General features: G+C 32.5%; 1 protein-coding gene across 2 annotated transcripts in view; it reads left to right on the top strand.

The window, feature by feature from the left end:
• The window catches only part of BRD1 (bromodomain containing 1), a 47,528-nt gene that overhangs the window by 16,049 nt on the left and 9,697 nt on the right, over positions 1 to 21,782 (top strand). The window contains exons 5-10 of one of the 2 annotated variants that reach the window (XM_058190243.1): positions 1,063 to 1,191; positions 4,398 to 4,710; positions 6,957 to 7,217; positions 10,548 to 11,036; positions 20,483 to 20,618; positions 21,084 to 21,211. In XM_058190243.1, coding sequence (XP_058046226.1) covers positions 1,063 to 1,191; positions 4,398 to 4,710; positions 6,957 to 7,217; positions 10,548 to 11,036; positions 20,483 to 20,618; positions 21,084 to 21,211 — 1,456 coding nt within the window. The remainder of the gene's footprint in view (positions 1 to 1,062; positions 1,192 to 4,397; positions 4,711 to 6,956; positions 7,218 to 10,547; positions 11,037 to 20,482; positions 20,619 to 21,083; positions 21,212 to 21,782) is intronic. The other variant, XM_058190244.1, reaches the window with a different exon arrangement.

Genomic DNA, 21,782 nt, shown 5'->3' with positions numbered 1-21,782 from the left:
GTAGAAGTCTGGTTAACTGGAATTAATAAGATCCTCAAGACGATCAGAAGAGATAAGAATTTTAAAAAACAAAATAAAAACAATGTTTTAATTGCTATATGGACCTGGTAGTTTCAGGGGTTGTTTGAAAAGTTATTAAAATATGAGGAAGTATTATTATGTTGGTATTTCTTTTGCTTATTATTTCTTATTTCCATTCTATATGGAATAATGTTGCTTACCCCAACAATAGTACTACCCACTACTGCAAGTATAGGGATTCACTCTTGTGTATAAGTGGTACAACATAAAGGATTGCTACTTGAAGAATTATGTTTGCTTTAATATATATAATTCTAATGAAGGAGAATTTTGATTAAGCTTAGTAAATATTTTTTATAACCTATTCTCAAAGAAAGAAGGAAAGAAACATTCTTCTTTGATCAACATATCTATATATTAATAATGCCTGTATCATCATACCTGCTAAATCATTATTTCTTTAAAGTCTAAAAAACCATAATCATTTGTTGTAAAAGGAGGGGAAATCTGAATACTCAATATATAATTACTATTATATGGTTATTTTTTTGTTAAATTGTGTTTCAGAATTGATAGCTTTAAAAACCAAACAATTATTCTTATCTCCTTTTTAATCAATACCAAGGTTAAATATGGTGAAGTTTACTGAATATTTTAAGAGAGCATTATAGTTACATGTCAGTTTGCCTCCTACAGGGCTAAACAATTTATTAATAAATGCCAGAGTTGGATTTGTTAAGTGATCAAGTGCATTATAAAGCATGTAGTTAAATTCTGAACAGACCAAGTACATGCTAAATAAATACTTTCTGCAATTGATGTATGTTATCTATATTTTCCTGTGCTATTAAAAAATTATGCACATATGCATATTCCTTATGCCTATAACTTCATTGTGAAAGTTTCATTACAATGGTAGAATTTATCACTAAATGTAGTTGAAATAGGTTTGAGCTTTAATCATGATTTATTATAGCAGCAAAGTAGCCAGTGATTGTATTTTGATGATAAAATAGATTATAATTGTCCTCTGTTGTGCAGATCAAAGTGGAACAGGTTGCCATGGAGCTCCAGCTGACTCCATTTACTGTATTATTGCGTTCAGTACTGGACCAGCTACAGGAAAAGGATTCTGCTCGTATATTTGCTCAACCAGTGAATCTTAAAGAGGTAAAATTAAACATTTCTGATATATTGAAAATTTCATTGATGCAGTAGTATGTAACAGACATAACATCTGTCATTGTCTTGACTGTAAAAAAGTTTAATAAAATATAACTTAACATTAAACTTAGAAAGAGAAAAGCAGAATTGCCTCAGTAGCTACTTAAATTCTGAAGGCATATAATATTAAAATTTGAGAAGAGATTAATATTTTGAATACTTAGTTCTGGATTATTTGACTTAAATGTCTTTAAAAAGAATTTTATTGAAGGTTTACAATAGTACTATCTAAAGAAACCTAGAAAGGTAAACAGAAAAAATAGAAGGTGAAGAAAAGAAAAGTCAGAAAAATTAAAAATTAAAAGAAAGAAAAAGTAAGAATATAGTAAATAAAACAGAATATATATCCTTCATCACAGTATAAGCAATTTTAATAATATTACCTTCTTTTAAAATACAACAAATAGTCTCTTCCATATACCATCTCTTATCTAATAAATTCATAAAATTTAGTCATATCTGTCCTGATTTCAGCAAAAGTCCATTAAGGGTTACAGATAACCAAATATCTATTTTAACTAACTTTGTATTCATTTCATTTACTTCTAACAATCTTGCTCTTAATCTCTTCAAAAAAGTATTTCCAGTTTGTCCTTTCTCATATCATTCTATAAAGCTTCAACAAACCTTCCCCCTCCCCCCGTAAATCCAGTATAGGAAAATTATCCAGGTCGCTCTATTGGCTTTTATCTGTATATCCCTTTTTATTGTTTAGACAACAGTTCACTTCTTTTGTATGTCCAGTATGATAACTTTTTCCATGTCATTCCTGTAACTTGTTTTTAAAGTTACTTATTTTTAAATTCATTTTCAAATCAATCTCAATCCTGTCAAGTAATACTTGATTATTTTTTGTAGCTTAAATACAGTCTACAGACACTCTTAAAATTAAGTTCTGGGTCCATTGTACAAAAACATCCTTCAGTATGTTTTAAAATATTTTGCTTCATTCACTGTTAGCAAGTCAAATTTGAGTGTTGTTCTTTAATTGTAATTTTTTTTTATTTCCGTCTACTTTTATCTACAAATAGTCCTGGAATAAGGACCAAAATTTGGACAAGAATTTCAAGCATTAGGATTGTAAGTCAAGTTGGACCTGATTTTATGACCATTTTTATGATGGTCGTTAAGTGAATCATAATTAGTTAAGCAAAGCTTCGGTTGACACAAACTCCGTGATCATAGGTGCAAACCCATTCCTGTGAAATTCTACTGAAAATCGGAAAAAAAGCCATCAGTTACAGTCACAATTTTAGGATTAACTTAGGTTGCCAAGCCCCTAAATTGTATCTTGTGAACATATAGGTGTTGCAATGGTTATAAGTGTGAGGGTTGGTTGTAAGTGCACGGACCAGACTTTTTTCAGTATTGTGATTACTTTGAATAGTCACTAAGCAAACAGTTGTAATCTGGGATTTTTAAAGTCTTATTTTACGCTTTTTTAAGAATTCAAAACTATTTTCACATGGGAAAGATTCCTTATAATTAATTCATTTATATGGATTTTAACCCATTTACAACTTTCTAACATCAAAGATTCACAGGTAGTCCTTGTGACCAGCATTGAGATTGGAAGCTCCGTCACTAAACAGTACAGTTGTTAAGAGAATGGTGCCCAATTTTGCAGTCTTTTTTTTGCCATAATCCATAAGGGAATCATCACTGTTAAGCAAGTCGTATAACTGTTAAGTGAATCTGGCTTTCCCATTGATTTTGCTTATTGTATGCTCTCTTGGAAAGTTGCAAATGGTGATCACAAAACCCTGGGATGCTGCAACTATTGTCAATACATGCTGGTTTCCAAGCAGTCACATTTTGATCATTTCACCATGGGGAAAGCTGCAACAGTCATAAGTGCAAGAGCCAGTCATAACTCAGTTTTTTTCAGTCCCATTACATCTTTGGACAGTCATTACATGAATGACCATAAATTGATGATTACCTGTAATCTTTTACTACTTATTCCAGAAAAAAAATTAAGTCCTTAAAACCCAATGTTCTTTTGAGGCACCAAGCCACGGTTCAAGCAAGTTGACTATTCCTTCATCTTCCAGAGTTCTAAACTCACCAGAGACTGTTATCTTCTGGTTTCCTTATGAGGAACAACTGTTTCAAACACTTGTGACTGATTTCAAGTCTTCTCCTTGTCTGGAGAGGAATTACAAAGAAGCAGTCTACTTGCTGACTCTTCATTCCACTGTGGTCATTTGCTTCACTTCAAACCAAGTTGCTTTTTTCGCCATTTCTTCCTTGGAAATCCAGGCTTTAAATGTTAAAATTAAATTAATTAGTTAAATTAATTTTGAGACAAAAATGCATTTATATATAGGATGCTTAGAATAAGATGCAAGAGTCAAGAGTCAAAAAGTGTAGAATAAAATCAGGCCATTTTGGTTTTTCTTAATATTTTCTAATAATCCGTTGCAACTTTTCATAACAATCTTTTGAATTTCAGTATATTATTCAAAGTTCATATAAGAATGTGCAGAATGTTCTATGCATAGAATTGGTGTTTTGTGCAGCCTGTGTTCAGACTGAAACAAACATGTTGAGACATGGGCAGTTGTCCAGAATATGGACAGTAGAAAAAAGAAGATCAGTGGAATGATGTAGCATGCAAAGTCTAAGGGAGGAAAGGGAAAGCATTATTGGGATGATTTGGGAAAGGTGGTCAGATTACTTGGACATGAATGGCACCAAAAAAGAAGTAAAGAAAAGGAAGTAATGGGTTTATTGGGGACTGTTGCTGATCAGTTAAATATTAGCTCTTGGAATTAGATGACAGAAGGAATGAAACATGCAGCTAAGGGGGAAGGAACATAGAAGTAAGATGCTCAGACAGACATGCAATTAGTACAGAATGTATCAGCCTTATTCTATTTATCGTGTAAGATCCCTCCTGATTTCTCTTGGTAAAAACCAGAATGATTGACATCTTGCAGGGTTTGGTTCATCTGGATTGAAACCACAATACCCTACTCCCCTCCCCTCCCCTCCCCTCCCCAACCCCGTACTAAAATAGTGTAACTTAACTTCTGAGCTGCAGTGTGTTCAGTGCATGGAACAAAATACATGTTTTGGTTTCATGCATTCCATTATTATCTATCCATACATCCTATCTACATATCTTCCATTTAAAATCTGTATTTCAGGTTCCTGATTATTTGGATCACATCAAACATCCCATGGATTTTTCTACTATGAGAAAACGGTTAGATACCCAAGGATATAAAAATCTCGATGAGTTTGAAGAAGATTTCAACCTTATTATTGAGAACTGTATGAAGTACAATGCAAAAGATACAATATTCTACAGGGCTGCTGTGCGGTTAAGAGATCAAGGAGGTGTTGTTTTGAGACAAGCTAGAAGAGAGGCTGAAGCAATTGGATATAATAATGAAACTGGAATGCACTTACCGGAACGGCCTAAACTTGAATCTCCTCCACCTTTTACCTGGGAAGATGGTAAGGGGATAAATGTCACTACTGCAGCAGTATTTTCTTATTTTTGTGTGTATATTCTAAACAGTAAATGAACACTTTTAGGCATGTTCTTCTACATTCTTAGGCAAGAATTGTACATAATTAAACACATAAGACTATTTGCTTCATGAGTGGAATGTTTTTTTCTAATGCTTAAATATAACTTTTCTCTGTTTTCTTCATTGTCTATATCTCTCTATTTCCCTTCCTATTGTTTCTTCCCAATTTGTCATCTTTGTATTTATTTATTTATTCATTCACTGTTCTTTCTATTGGAAGATAACATCTCTATATATCCCAAACTGGTTTGTATTTGTGAGAGAGAATGATTGGTATAGGCAGGCGTGGATCAATTAATGTAGTAAATGGAGTATCTTACTTTACAGATATTTTTAATTGGTAGCTTTTAATTACATAATATATTTATTGGGCAAGTAATAGGTTTTTCTAGGTTTTTCTAATATGAATTGCTAACCTAAATTCACATGGCAGGGAAGGTGAGTTTTATAGAGCTTTGCTATAAATTCTTTCCTTAGATTTAGTATTATTATATTTAGAATTATATTTATCCTTTCAGAAAATGTGGTTTGGACTGCTACGGTGACAATTTATCAATTACTTTGCAATGATGTTCCAAGAAAGATTATTCTTTTGTTCAAGGCTCAACAGTCAAACCTTGGATCTTGTCTTTGTACTGTTTATACAATTAATATGAATTCCTACTTGAATACTAATGGAAAACAAAAGCATAATGGCAGCTCATTAATTCAGTTTAGTAGATTTTTAAAGAATTATTGATTCATCTTATTCATGATGCCTTATTATTGATGTCTTATTCATCTTAATTTATTTACTGAGGAAGGACTGTTGGAGTAATGTATGTTCTGCATCATTAAATAAGTGCCTCCCCGAGATGTTAATGTTTCATAATTTTGGAATAAAGTTCAACTTAATTCAGGGCTATATTATATATATAAATGTCTCTTCCAGAAATTAATTGCATTTTCTTTTAATAGAATGGGTGGAGGCCTTTATTGCTACAGAGCTTGGTACTATGAAAATAAAATAAAATGGGTTTTGCTTGAGGCTGCTTAGTTTCTTGGATAATCATGCACATAGCCTGTGTGTTCTAACACCACGTGACACATGTTGAAAACATTGAAATAATTTATTTTTATTTATTTATTTTATTAAATTTTTATACCGCCCTTCTCCCGAAGGACTCAGGGCGGTGTACAGCCAGAAATAAAATACAAGATATATACAATTAAAAGGAATTAAAATATAGCAATTACTAAATGGCTGATAGTTAAAAATGAATTTAAAATTTAAAATATTAATAAAACCCCAATATAAAATCAAACTATTATGCCAGTCCCGCTTGAGTAAATAAATATGTTTTTAGCTCACGACGGAAGGTCCGAAGATCAGGCACTTGACGTAGGCCAGGGGGGAGTTCATTCCAGAGCGTCGATGCTCCCACAGAGAAGGCCCTACTCCTGGGGGCCGCCAGCCGACATTGTTTGGCGGACGGCACCCTGAGGAGACCCTCTCTGTGAGAGCGTACGGGTCGGTGGGAGGCATACAGTAACAGCAGGCGGTCTCGTAAATAATACTTTGAGATACAAGAATAAACTGCATGAGTGATATAGAATCATTTTTGGCTGCTTAAAATTAAAAGCTGGTTTGAACATTAACTTTAAGGCAGAGGTTAGTTTTGGCCAGTTCTTACCTTGCAATGGAGTAAGTGGCAACTATTTGTGCTGTGCTTCAGGAGTAAAAATCTATGCACCATGTGATTTTTGTCTGTGAATTGGATTCTGAAAAGTGATATTCTCATTAGTAGTGGCATCCTCCATATTGGATTGCTGTTGGAGGAATGAATTTTATAGCAATCAATATATCTATGTATTAAGTTAGCTGGTTGCCAGCTGAGGTCATATAGCAGTATTATCTGTTCTTAAGGTGCCAAGAATTCAATTTGAAATATATGCCATCCAACTTTTTATGCCAGCAAAATCCATAGGGAGATTTAATGTTTTAAAATAATAACTAGGATAGAGCTTCAGGTCCTGTGTTAACGTCGGATGCTGCTTTAGTTTTTGCCGTGTAAATCAACTGAAATAGCAACCGAATAGCTTTTGTTTTATTGAGTATCATTGTGCAGCAGAGTCATGCTGTTATTCATACTATAGAAAAGTATTGTAAATGCCTGTGTTTTAATTCAGTGGATAGGTTACTGAATCCTGCCAACAGAGTGCACATGTCTTTGGAAGAGCAGCTGAAAGAATTGTTGGAAAAACTTGATCTCACATGTGCAATGAAATCCAGTGGGTCTCGGAGCAAACGAGCAAAGCTTCTAAAAAAGGAAATTAACTTGATTCGCAGCAAGATAAGTCAGCAACATCATCAGCCCCCTCAAATAGAATCAGGTATTGGAAGTTTTGAAGAAGAAAATGCAGTAGTGGAACACGAAAGTGAAGAAGAAGGTAAGAGACATCTTGATTTAAATCATAATAGTACATTCAGAGGGAGAAGGTTGGGGGTGGATAGAAGAGGTAATTTACTAAAACAGTTCTAAATAGGAGTATAAGGGGTATTTTTTGTGACTACATAAATATAGCTTGAAATGATTTTTTTCTATTTTTCCCTACCCAGAATCAAACAGTATATTTAAGTGGTAAATTCTGGATCCATGAGACGAAATATCCTCCTTTCCCCCCTACTCTTTTTAGGGGAGGGGAATGGAGATTTTAGAAATATTTTAGTGGTCACTATTAATACCTAAATTTATGTTAACGCTTTAGCATAAATTTGTTGATGCATTTAATAAACTTGCAGAACAACTCCATGCATTTTTATTCAAAATAAAAATCTGTTCTCTTTTGTAGAGATTACTCTCAGGTAATACATGTAAGAGTGCAGTTTCCAAAATGTTAGTTTTCTACAAGGAGAATTGTAAATATGTTCAATACTAGAGGAGATCGAAATGCAAAATGTTTTAGCAATATCTTTGTACTTTATCTAAAAAGTAGGGAAATGTTGTAAATAGAAACCTTAGATGTTGTTGAAAGTAAAAGAAAGCACATCCAAGACAGACCCGCAATCACAATACTAAATATTTGGAAATCTAGTTGATCCTTAAGTAATTTATAATCTGTAAGAGGTTGTTGGTGGTGTCATAGCCAGTTTAATGGGAGAGGTGAACAGGTTTAAAAAAATCCAAATTGTTGTTCTAAGTCATAAAGATAGACAATACAAGATTTTTTTTCCAGAAGACCTTTTTATAACCTGATACTTTCCAGATTCAACAATTGACATTGTGAACATTCCAGTGTTTGCAAATTGTAGTGTATGAAATAGGAAAGATATTCTATTTTTTTCCACATACAATCAAAAGGCACCAGAAGTACAAAAGTTATAAAGACCCTTTAAGCACTGTCATAAAGAAACCTGCATCCTTTAGGTAGAATATACACAGAATTATTGAATGCTATAGATTGTCTTACAGCAAAATTTTGATACAATATAAATAGAGTAAAAAGAATGGTCTTCCAAAAGATTACACTCAAGGTGGGGTTTTTTTTGGTTGTTTTAGTGTTCTATCAAATTGTCAGGATTTTCATCTTCAAATGGGGAGAGTAGAAAAAAGGATTCAGATGTTACATTTTTCCCCTTTGACCTTCATTTTTAATATTATAGTATGTGAAGTATAAGCCACGGTTTTGAGTAAACAAGCACAGATCAAATTGCATTCTCGCACAATAAAAGATAAATGAGATTTTTTTTAAAAAATAGCCATACTTATGCAGCCTTGTTTAGTTATTTCCAGGCTGAAGCTGCTGATAACTCTACCTAGCAATCATTATTAATAGTATAATAATTGAAGTTTACATATTAGTAAAATGAATTGCCATATGAATAAAACAGTGACAAATTCTAATTCATTAGAAAAGGACAGTTTTTCCCTTTAGAAAAACTCTGATCACAAATTTCTTAAAGTATGTTGATTAAATCTTAAAATTACTCTAATTATATTCCAACTTGAATGGAGTTATTTGAAAAGAAACAATAAGAATAGGTCAAAAAGATAAGCATAAAATAAGGTGGCTAAATAGTTCAGTATACAAAATGGTAGGGAAATTATGGCTATTAAATTCAGTTACATTCCTTTGGTGGGATTCACATGGCTATCCCTTTCTTATTCTGTCACAGAGATGATACCATTACTAATATTTCTCTAAAAGTATGTATTCCCTAAAGTGTATTGGATAGTAATATCATTATCAATCATGGCCTTAGTAAACTATCAGCTGTCCCTGATCTTCCAGTGTCACTGTGTTTCAAATTATTTAATTGGTAGAAATGTAAATATCCCCCTTTATAAAACATAAATTTTCAAAATAAGTTAATTATTTAAATGTGAAATAAAGTTTTATGGTGGGGGCTTTTTAAACCTCTGCAAAATAAAATAAAAAGGTTAAGTCACAAAAAGTCAGAGCACAAAGTCTATGCTCTGAAATTATTTTCTCAGCCAAATTATTGTAAAGGTTAACATCTCAATTTTAAATTTATTAATAAAATTCTATAATAATAAATTTGGTTAAATTGTTCAGTAATTTCAATGTGTGTATGTTCAGATATCATGTGAAGACTAACTTTTGTAAGCTGTTGTCTGGGGTTTTTTGGTTTGTTGTCTATACAAAAAGCATCCACAGTAATATAGCCAGACTGACAAACTAACATGAAAATTATAGAACTAACTACTTTGTTTATGTTTTTATCTAGTCAGTTTTATACATGTAATATAGGTAGTCTGATTTAATATCCATTCGTAATTATGATGCACTGAATGAGGGAGATTTAAGATGGATCCTTGTAATTGTGGCCATTGCAGCATTCCTGCGTGGTTGCCATTTGTGATCTCCATTACTGACTTCTAACAAGCAAAGTCAATGGGAAGCCAGCAGGAGACAGCAAATGGCAATCACATAACTGTGGCACATACAGTTACATGGTGTTCACCTAACAGTGGCAACTGGGATTGCTGGAGCTCCTGTTAGATGGTCGTGTAATGTCACGCCTTATGACTGGGTTGCTTAGTGATAAAGTTCTCATTCCCAGTTACCATTGATAGCGAGGAATACCTGCATTTGGAAACTAAGTAAGAAAATTCTAAAATATTTTAAAATTCCTGATACAAATCTTCTGAAAAGAATCTCTAAAATATTACTTAAATAAATAAATAGATAAATAGAAAATAAAAGAGGAATTGATAAGAATTAGTTCTCTGAAATATTTTAATGTGTTCTGCCAAAGTATTTTAATTTAATTAAAGTGAAAATTTGTCATATTTATAATATTGTTTTCTAAATGCATTAATTTAACCCCTATTCTTTTACCTAAGAACTGTTAAAAAAGGAAAAGTACATATAAATATACATCCATTCAGTGCATTCTACTGAAGTAGAAATACTTTTATAATACCATAAGGCAAGAATACTATGGTATAAATCTAATATTTAAAATTTCAAATCATTGATATGAAGTCCATAACACAAAGAATTCATAATATTGGTTCCAGTGAGAGTTTCTATTCCCAAATAATGATTAAAGCCAATCTTTTTTACTTTTACATCATTCCCACATAAATTTAGTCATTAACTAGGACAGATAGTTTGTTTAAAGTTTACATACATGAGATGCTTTACTTTGTATCAAACAATATTTACTGCGGGCTACATATTTGATACTAAGTTTTATGTAGTAGCTCTTATAATTACCAGTTTTCAAAAAAACAACTTTATTAATTTTTTCAGGAGATAAATCTCCCCCTAAACTTGAACCATCAGATGCATTACCTCTTCCTTCAAACTCGGAGACTAATTCAGAGCCACCAACCCTCAAACCAGTAGAACTCAATCCAGAGCAGAATAAATTTTACAAAAGAGTAAAATTTGACAATGAATTGTGTAGTACTTCCATTGAGAAAGAAATAAACGGACACACTCCAGAACATTTACTTGACAGTAATCTCAGTGAGTCGACTGTTTCTGCTGTAGCTGAGTCATCAACTGATGTAAACAGACGTACATCAATTCTCTTCTGCAAATCGAAAAGTGTAAGCCCCCCAAAGTCTGCAAAGAACACTGAAACCCAGCCAACTTCTCCACAGCTAGGGACCAAAACCTTTTTGTCTGTAGTCCTTCCAAGGTTGGAGACACTACTGCAGCCCAGGAAAAGATCAAGGAGTGCATGTGGAGATTCTGAGGTGGATGATGAGTCCCCTGTAAAGCGTCTGGATACAGGTAAACATTTGCTTTACCTACTTTTTGAAGGTAGCCTAGATAACTATTAAATATATTAAATCATTTATATTAAATTAACAATATAAATACAGAATGTGATTTATTTGGTGTATCTTTTATCAGATTAATTTTCTTTTATTAATGTCTAGCTCTAGTTTTTGGTACAGTAGATTGTTGGTCTGCTCTCGAAATCTGTGCTTCCTGATTTTATATAGTTCCGTTTGTTTCTAATGAATATAAATTACTTTATTTAAAATTCAACTGCAAAATATATCCATGTCCATGTAACAATTCAATAATAATTATTTTTTTGGGGGGAGGTGAATTCTATGACATGGCATTTGAAAATGTATATGTATGTATCTGTGTACATCTATATATTTAGTTGTAGTTATAGATAATGTTTCCAAAAGTGCTTTTGCAGGACTGTTTTAAATAGATTTTGTATTTTCTGTGACTATGTTTTATGCTTCTAATGAAAGCTTAAAAAAATAGGTGTCCTCTATATTGATAACACTAATCTGAAATCTCTACAAATGAGTGGGTAGCAGATATCTTAATTACTATGTTTAATTTTAGCATAGATAATTAATTAAATCTGTACTGTTCATAGCACTAATGTGATAGAAATTCATGTATGACGAAGAATTTTATCTCATTAAAGTCAGAATGTTTGGTTAAAAACGTGTATATAATAGCAATAGCATATACCGTTTCACACTGCTTTTACTGCCCTCTCTTAGCGGTTTACAGAGGCAGCATATTGCCCCCAACAAATGTGCTGTTTTCTAGATACTGTTAATCTACAAATGTGCTGTCTGCAAATTTATTTGACTTTTTATTCCTGAAAACAAATGACTTATATCATGAAAATCAGTTATTTTAGTATTCAGAGTCTACCAATGAATATAAAATGAATGCAAGAAGTCCGTTATTTAATAAGTAGGATAAAATAGTTGATTGTTGTTTTTATTTCTGGATGTAAACTTACATAAGTTCCTGTTTAAAAACTATGAATTCTACCTTTGAATTTGGATCTGTGAACCAAAATAGTAAAGGCTGAGTGTTCAGCATCTATTGTTGCTTTTATATTGTATGTATTTTCAGGTTGAATGTACCCTCTAAATCATCTTTGAATAATTGTCTGAAAATGATCAAGCATAAGTTGTACATGAATGATAGCATTGTAATGATTTAAAATGAAAGTTTATGTATATTCAGAATTTATAACAAATTTCATAACATAATTTCAGAGTAAGTTACAAGTCAGAATAAAATATAACAAACTGAAACACAGCATGTAACATTACAAAAAGAATGTCAATCTTAGAAAGTATTAGTTTAAATATAATTCAGGTAAAAGCTCTTGAAATAAAAAGGGTTTCAGTTGCTCTCCAAAAGTTAATAAAATGAATAGGATTTTTTTTAAAAAAAGAGAACAATACCCAACAAATCTAAATGACTAAATTTATTTATTTTTTATGGTAGAAACCATTCATAGAGTTCCCTTAAATTATTTCACTGTCTTTCACAGAAGGGAAATAGAAAACAAAACATGTAAGATCTATTGTGGATTTATCATATTGAATTGAATTCAAAACTGTAAAGGTAAATGATGCAAGTTTCTTAGAACTCCTGTTAACATATTTCTACTTTAGGAATGAATCACTTTCTGCAGCTGTGGGGAGAAAAGAGCTGTTTTTTCCACCTTACTATATAACTAGGATACTGGAGGCTATGCTGCATCAGGGATGTCAAACTTGGGTCGTCATGATGTCACATGATGTATCGTGATGTTTTCCCCTTTGCTAAACCAGATGTGGGCGTGGCCAGCGCGTGATGCATCTGGCCCCTGGGGTGCAAGTTTGCCACCCCTGTGCTACTCAAAAGGCTGTATTTTTCATCTTTGTTTTGGGATTTTTGTTTTATTTTATTAATCTGTTACACTTGTTAAAAGACTTAATGCAATTGATGTTTGGTGCCATAAGTATTCCTAGGCTGTGTTATGAGATTTGGGGTTTGTCTGCAATTTGGGGGTCTGGCTATCCATGTACTGAATGTCTTGCAAGTGCCATAGAGGTTTAAAAAATGCGATAACTTCATGGCATATGAGCATTATCTTGACCTAATATGATAGGATTTTGAAAAAGCTGCTCAGGTAAGCTTTCAAAATATTTGAGCTTCTTACACACAGCACAGCATTATATAGTTATAATTTTCATATTTTATTTTTTTTTATTTGAATTTATATCCCGCCCTTCTCCGAAGACTCAGGGCGGCTTACATTGTGTTAAGCAATAGTCTTCATTCATTTGTATATTATATACAAAGTCAACTTTTATTGCCCCCAACAATCTGGGTCCTCATTTTACCTACCTTATAAAGGATGGAAGGCTGAGTCAACCTTCTGAGTCACAATACTGAGTCACAATATTTCATGCAACTGCTTATTTATTATTTAAATATTAATTTTAATATTTATTTAATATTTATTAAATACTTTAAATACTTATTTATTTATTTATTTATTTATTTATTAAATACTTTAAATACTTATTTAATATTTCATGCAATTGCTTATTTAAATTGCTTTCTTATTTTAGAAAGGCAAAAAATAATCACAACTTTCACTGCCTTCCTGAAAATACAAAAGCAGAATTGTACTTGGTGAACAATGCTTTTAAATTTGATGCTTCATACCTGCATGTATTGAACCATCAAAGAACTGTTCTATTCTGTTTCTGATGGGAACAGGCCACATACTTACTTCACAAGTAGGAGTGATGATCTTTCTCTGAAATAACATTGTGTTAAGATGTACATTAAGTGAATTTTATTGCTTTATGATTTGAATAATATGATTTTAATACTTTTATTTTTTAACCTGTACTCTATAGAAGTCCTCAAGCGTGATCAGAGTAGCATACTGGATTTAAACCAGTATATGTTGGATTGAATCATGCTTTGATTCCATTGAATCAATGATATTTAAGGCTGAAATACAGCTCTAAATCGACTCTAATGTATTGTGTCTTTATGTAAGGATTTGGTTACTGGGAATACATATTATAGCAAGCAGTTTTGTTGTTTGGTATTATGGTTTTGTGACAATTATGAGAAATGTTCCACTTAAGTGTAGAGAAACAAATATTCTTTCTGTTCTATTATTATTGCTATCATTACCAATATTTCTAGGCATAATTTATATTTGAAGTGTATACTTGTACTATATGGTTTGGAGTAAAAGAAAGAGAATTTTATTTTTTCTCAGAACTTCAGTTTTCTGATATATTTATAAAGTGTCTCCTAAAACTAATAAATCAGGTAGTCCTCGTTCACAGACCATTCTTTCAATGATCAGAAAGGAAACTTATGCCTGTTCTCAAAAGTCGTTGCTGTTACAGCACACCCATCCATCCCATGATTGCAGTTCAGGCACTTCGGCCAGCATATATTTCATAACACCGACGCTACTGCTAGGAAGGAAAAACCCAAAGCAGCTTTTCCCTGAGCTGGATAGTGCCAAGGTACCTTAAGGCCAAATTGGCTGTATCTGGCCGGATTGCAAAACCAGGGTAGCGGTACAGAAGCAACTTTTTTTCCCCCTCAGTGCAAACCCAGCCTCAGCCCTACTCAGAAGCTCTTTACATAGAAACACCCTTTTGCTCCACTCTGGTTCAGGGAGAGGCTGCTTTGTGCCTTTATTCCCCCCACCCCCTATTTTTTCACAGTGCAAAGCCAGTCCCATAAGCCCAGGAGCATGGCATTTTGGTGCGTGTGGGCTCAGGGAGGACCTGCTTTACTTTTTTTTCTTTTCCCCCGGTGAAGCCGGAGCCATATGGCCCAACATCAGACTGGACATGCCTTGTCAACAGGATCAAGAAGACAGTGGCAAAAGTCAGCTGGGGTGGGGCGCAGGATGGCAAAGGACCAAAAAGGCATATAGGAGGAGAGATTGATGGGGTGAGTTGCAGCTTCCCTGTGTTCACAAGTGCATCAGCAGTTGACGCCTAAACAGTATGATCTGGGGATAGATAATACAAACAAATTTATACAATTGAGGGTTTGGGAGCACTTCAGTATAAAGCAGTGGCCTCCTATGATTGGATAAATACTGAATGAGTGGTTCATGTGTTCTCTGTGGGGGTGTTCCGTATATATTTCTAGGCTTCCATTCTGCTTTGTGTTCAGGATCAGTTTTGCCTTTTTGTAAAAAAAAGCATTTTTGACTCAACACACTTTATGGCAGGCATTTTAATAAACAATGCTTTCTAATAAATTAATCCTCCTATTAACAAACTAACCCTCTAAAGCAATATTTACAGTTGTGGCTAACATCTCTTGCAATGTTTTGTTCAACATTTTGAAAAGGAAAGAGTTATTTCGTACAACACGTGTAGAAAACCGATACTTCTAAACAACAAAATATTCTTATGCCTTTGAAGTTAAATAAGCTCACAAAACAAACGGAATATAAAGCATTTGAAAGGCAGTCTTGCAGAGCACATTGGTATAAGCAAAATCCTTCTCCTTGAAGCGTTATCATGTCCCCCAGAGAATTTTTTCCCCTTCAGATCTTTCCCTGCTTGCCTCCATATGTGTGCAGATGCACAGAGGCTTTGCTGATGGGTGCTGCTCATGTGTTTTCTATGAATATAAATATTGATATCTTTTCTGGTGCTTGAAGGATAGTTTCACTTTCCCATTCTCGTGTAGATAAATTAGCTCAACTAGTTTAGTAAACTGAATACATTTTTTAAAAAAAAGAATACAGGAAGACCCCTCAATTAAAGTGACCCCATAATTGTTAAGTGGTATGTAGAAATGAATAAAGATTAAGTCCAGGGCTTCTGATCTGCATTCCAGTAAAAGGATTTCAAGGTTAATACCCAGTTTACTTAATCTCATATAAAGAAAATAAATTTAGTATAACTATTCTCATTTTTTTTAATCAAACAAGATTATTAAATAAATACTTATGTTGGATAATAACAGTGATTCCTTGGAAACAAAAAAAAATATGATAAGGATATCTCTGGATTTCCAACATTTATGCAATCTTCTTTATATTAAAAAATCTACATCTTTGTGTTCCAATTGTCAACTCATTATTACTAAACATAGTGTTAGCAAATGATGTGCCTAATATAGAAAATGTCACCTTTCTTTTGAAAAAAAAAATACAAAAAATGATAAAGGTACACAAAGGGCATCTTTCCTTCTCTTTGAACAATTGACAATATCAGGCCATAGTATTTTTTTTAAAAAAATATCCTGCCTAAAACCATGCATTATCAAAGTACATTCCTATATATTTAAACTGCTTTATAGGTTCAATTTCATAGAGGTTTATAGATTCAATTTCTTATCTAGTATTAAACTGCTTAATAGGTTCAATTTCTATTATTTACATTCTTAGGAAGTTCTTTATCAACATTCATTCTATGGTTTATCTGCTTTCCTTGAACATTTTTAAATACTATATGTTTTAAATAGAAATTTAGAGGTAAATTAAGTAATTTTAGCTAAATTCAAGACAAATGTATTTTTCCTTTATATATGTTGAATGAATTAGTAGCTTCTAGTAATCTTAAATGTGTTACCATACACCATATATGCTCAGGATAGTTTCTTAGGTTTTCATCACTAACATTTTTTTCTCTACTGTTGTGGCATAAGGCAAATTACTAGTATTGACTATTAAATATAGAAATAAGTGCACAAGTGTATCATTTGCATTTTGTTTTGGAAAAAGAAATCTGCCCTCCTCCAAAATCAGCCCATGATTTTTATTAAAATACTTTTAACATTTTCTCCTGATGCTAATTTCAATAATGAGCAGCAGATTCAAAAGAGACTGTTTCAGTCTGTTGTATCTGTTTTTACTATTTTTATATTCTTTTAATAGCTTTATCCTTTACTCACAGAACTCTTCTCTGTAGATAGGTTAAACATATAATAAAAAACTAGTAAAATACATAGATAAATTTGCATAGTTTTTGCTAATCTTGCTCTGAAAACTGCTGGGAGGAGGGCTTATTTATATCAAGCTCTTTTCCTTTCAGTGAGACTAAATGGCTTTTTCACTGTCTTCCAGGTTCTCATATTAACTAATATGCTGACTATTTATCTATTTGGATCCTAATTATTTTCTATTATCCTGAACACGGACTGGAATTCAATGTAATGATCATTTTGGAACGCAGAAAGACAATTATATTTCAAGTAATTATTTTGGATCATGTTGGAGACATCAGCCACATCCTTATAACAAAATCAATATCTTGAACACTGTTGGAGGAACTGTTTGATATATATGAACCTATGCTCTTCATTCAGTATATTTTCCCATCTCCGTAAGTTATAAAATTGTATGTTGCAATCTATGTGACATAAATTGGCTGCAGGTTTACCAATCCCCAGAATTCTTATCTTAGATATTTTTCTTGTGGGTTGATTGGTTAAGAATGTTCCTTTCCATTATCATTCCTCTGCAAACTAATTCAATCTTCCATTGGCCCAGGTTTAGACTTCACCAATAATATAACAGTTTTACACTTTAGTCGCTGCATAAGGTATGAATATCCACACAGCATGTAATAAAGACACTAATAGTTTGTTTTTTTAAAGAAAATAAAGCATGGTTTTATGCATACATACACATTTTTACACAAACTCTACAAATCTGTAAACAATTAATTGTAGAAATTTCTCACGTTTTATAACTTAGCTAATGTCTACATGAGCTAACTTAATCCTGTGTGCTTTAGCTACCCAGAAAACAAGTCAAGTAGCTTTGTGCTATTTAAAGTAGATGGGCATAATTTTCCTAAATTCAACATCTCATGTTGGACTTTACAAATGTTAATAATTTTACCTTTATGTTTCCTATATTAATTATGCTTGCTTGTGTGGCTTTGCTTGCATTTTTTAAAAAAATTATTTTGCTTTTTTCATGTTTCAAGAGAGGGATCAGTAGAGAACACTACTCTGGTAACCACAAGTTGGTTTAGTTATATACATTTCAAAAGGCTTTGTTAGCTTTGTTAAACCTTCTTCATCCTGTTCTCATCTTCAGTACAATTTAGTTAGGTCAAGTAAAAAAAAAAAAATTCCGTGTCTGTGTGTGTGTGTGTTGAATGTCAATAAAACAATTTGTTAAATACAATTATGCTGTAATAAGGAAATTACCTATAATTGCTGTTACAATTACTTATTTCAACCTCCTGATTTCAAATGCACTTGCATACATTGTCCCTTAAATATTATATGCCTGAATGCTAATATAGTTACTATGTGGAACAGTAGTAATATAAAGAGAAATCTTTAATTAGTTTCCTGTGGGATGATATTGCATTGGTAAAAACCTTATTCTTTAGAAGGAAAGTAGACTTTATGGGTATTTTTAATAGTGAATAATAATAATTTCAGTTAAATGTTATAGACTATTTTTTCTTAAAATCAAATTAAAAGCTGATTTTGCTGTTACAAATGTTGTTTTATCTAGCTATACCAAAGAATGAAGTGTGGAAATATATATACACACCAACACATGCAAAAATCATGAGGAGTTAAGTAAGCCCTTGAATCAAAGATTTATGGATTGGGACATATTTTAGGTAGATGTGAAAGAACATCTGATAGGCAGAAGTTGAATTTAGATGTGAAAGTCGATCAGTTTCCTGGTGGGCAGTCCTTGAAATTTTCCAAAATTGTTTGAAATGTCAGCAGTATACATTCTCTAGATTATTTTCCTCTTCATTATTTTAAATTAATCTCTTAAATAGTTTGTCAGCTAATCCAAAATATGAATGGAACTATAGATAGACTATATCTGTTCCTAGCAATTGGTATATTTTATATTTTGCATTTATTTTGAAACTCAGCAGTTATGTAAAATAATACATATTATAAACTATACCATATAGACATAGGGAATAAAATATTTTTATGGGTTTAGATTCATTTATCAAATTGGCTAAATAGGTAAAATGCTTTAAAACACAATGTTTTATTTGCTAGATATTCTTTCTAGGCTTCTGAGAAGGATACAGTCTTTCCACAGTTCCATCTTCTCTCTATGTGTGTATTTGTTTTGTGGTCAGAGTTGTGTACTGTGTTTTGCATTAAGAAGTAATTATAACAATAGGAATTATTTTTCCCATTTGCATGATGATTTAGGAATATAATTGTTGTTTCTGTAGTATATTTACTAAAATGCATGCACATGGTAACTATTATTGATAATGGAAACAACTTTACCTTTATGCCATTGTATAGAGAGTGGGTATAGGTATAGATACAGCTATGAAATGTATGATAATTAATACTTCTGTTGCTTTTAGGCAACAAGCAAAACATGTTTATTTTGCTTTGAGAAAATGTCTACTTTTAATATAGAGAGGACAGTAACTGCTGCCTGCTGTCATGCTTTAATCTGTATTACATACCGAGCCAAACTGTAATATCTTTCTAATAGTAGATAAATATTCTTGTATTGCTTCTTCTTCATATATAAGTTCATGTATTTCTTTTGGAGTGCATATATTATATGGAAATTATAGGAGACGGTGGAAATCTGAACTTTATTCAGCAAGATCATATACTCTTGGATTATTTTGTTGTATGAGTATCACATGGTAACATCCTCTTAAAATAGTTGTTTAACAATGAAATATTGGAAATATTTCATTTATGATGCATACTTTGATGCCTTGATTATTAGTCATAAAAATTCCATCATTCTTTTTAGTACTTGCTCAACTTATCAGCATATCTACAATAACCCTGCAAATATTTTCTTACTATATTAGATTTGCCAGCCTCTTCTCTCAAATTTAAAATGGTCAAATCAGTTTAAGTTACAGATGTTTGAATTCAGTGAGTGGTGTTGTATACAATATGTGTATACAATAATAATGCTTGATGATGATGAAGATGATGATGGTGATGATTTTAAATTTATGGAAATAAACACTGCTGACTGTTTTTCATCCAAACATGAGATGAGAAGTGGAGGACAATGACTTCATTTTCTTCTGGCCATGGGGAAGAATAATTATACTTTCTTTTGCAGCTTTGGTAGTTTATACTGAATATTACCCACATGTTTACAGTTTGTGATTACATGTTTTCTAAAGTGGTAATTGAATTAAGGGTTTTAGTTGTGTGTTGCTTCCTCTGATGTGACTTCAATTTCAAGAGCGGTACTCTTCGACATGACTTGCGATTATTATTTCCTTTGACTGGATGTCCTTTTTTCACTGGTGCCTACAGATCTTCTAAAGTTTTTTTTTTTAATTAACATTTTATCCTTTCTTTTCAAACACTACAGCGCTGTTAATAGAGACAGTAAAACATGCACGTTAATGTATATTGAAATTAGTATGAAACTTTAGCATTCTTCCAAATTAGATGTATTTTTTTTTTCTTTGTTAACCTGCCAGGCCTTTCAAATGGTTTTGGAGATGGCAATAAAGAGTCAGAAATAGCTGACACTCCAGGAAGAAAAGTTGAACCTCGTCGCCGTTGTGCATCAGAGTCTAGCATATCTTCAAGCAACAGTCTGTTGTGTAATTCAAGGTAAAATTACACACACACACACACACACACACACACACACACACACACACACACACAGATTCAAAAGTTAAATTTAGTTAAAAGTTAAATTTAGAAAATTAAATACCTCTTAATGTTGCATGAATTTATATACTAACAAGCAGAAAGGAAAGAGAGCTTTGCAATTTTGCCTGAGATGGATTTTAATATAAAGCTCAATTTTTAGTTCTCAAAGCAAGCAACTTTTTTGCTATGCTAGCTAGCTTTTCTTATCAGGGACTGTAGGCATAGTTTGAAATTTAAACATCTTTAAAAAGTGCTCTGTATTACTTTGAATTTCTGAATTAGAATTGAAACAGTTACTGTTTGCCCTTACAACTTGAGCTACCAGATAGTAGCATGGACATAGGCCTATTAGGATAATTTTTGGATCTCTGAAGAAAATAATATTTTGGTGATTTCTAATGCATTTTAAAATATGTGTAGTTTTAGCCTGCCAAAATGTGGAAAAGGTAAACCAGCGCTAATACGAAGGCACACCTTAGAAGACAGAAGTGAGTTGATATCATGCATTGAAAATGGAAACTTCGCAAAAGCAGCAAGAATTGCAGCTGGTAATTGACATATTTTCATATATATGTGTGTATATATTTATAAGTATTTATCTATCTCTATAGCTTCTAGTTTGCTTAGTAATCTAAAAGGCCTTGCCTCTCCAGACCTGGGCATCTGTACACACTGAAATGGATAGCTGTCCTTTTTTTATATAAATACCACTTAATGTCATGGTGTGTAAAAGTCTTTTCAATTTGCATGTGTTTTCTTAACCTCACTTATGGTTCCTTTTGACTGATAACCATACATGTAGTCCTTGATTTATGCTAGTCTCTTTGTAACCATTCAGTGTCACCATGGCCATCCCCAGGTTACATGAGCATAGTTGGGCACTTGGCAGTCAGCCTGTATTTATAGCCTTTTGAGCATTGCCAGTCATGTGACCACAGTCTGTGATGTTTTGTTGGAAATCGGTATTTACCGTATTTTTCGGTATATAAGACGCACTGGAGTATAAGATGCACCTTAATTTTGGGGGAGGAAAACAAGAAAAAAAAAATTCTGCCTCTGCCTACCAGCATCAGGATCAGCGGCGTCCTCACTTCCATTCGGATTTTGATAACGGGAGCG

This window comes from Ahaetulla prasina, chromosome 7 (genome assembly GCF_028640845.1).
Source record: "Ahaetulla prasina isolate Xishuangbanna chromosome 7, ASM2864084v1, whole genome shotgun sequence".
NCBI classification, from domain to species: Eukaryota; Metazoa; Chordata; class Lepidosauria; order Squamata; family Colubridae; genus Ahaetulla; species Ahaetulla prasina.
This window is presented reverse-complemented; position numbering and strand designations above follow the sequence as displayed.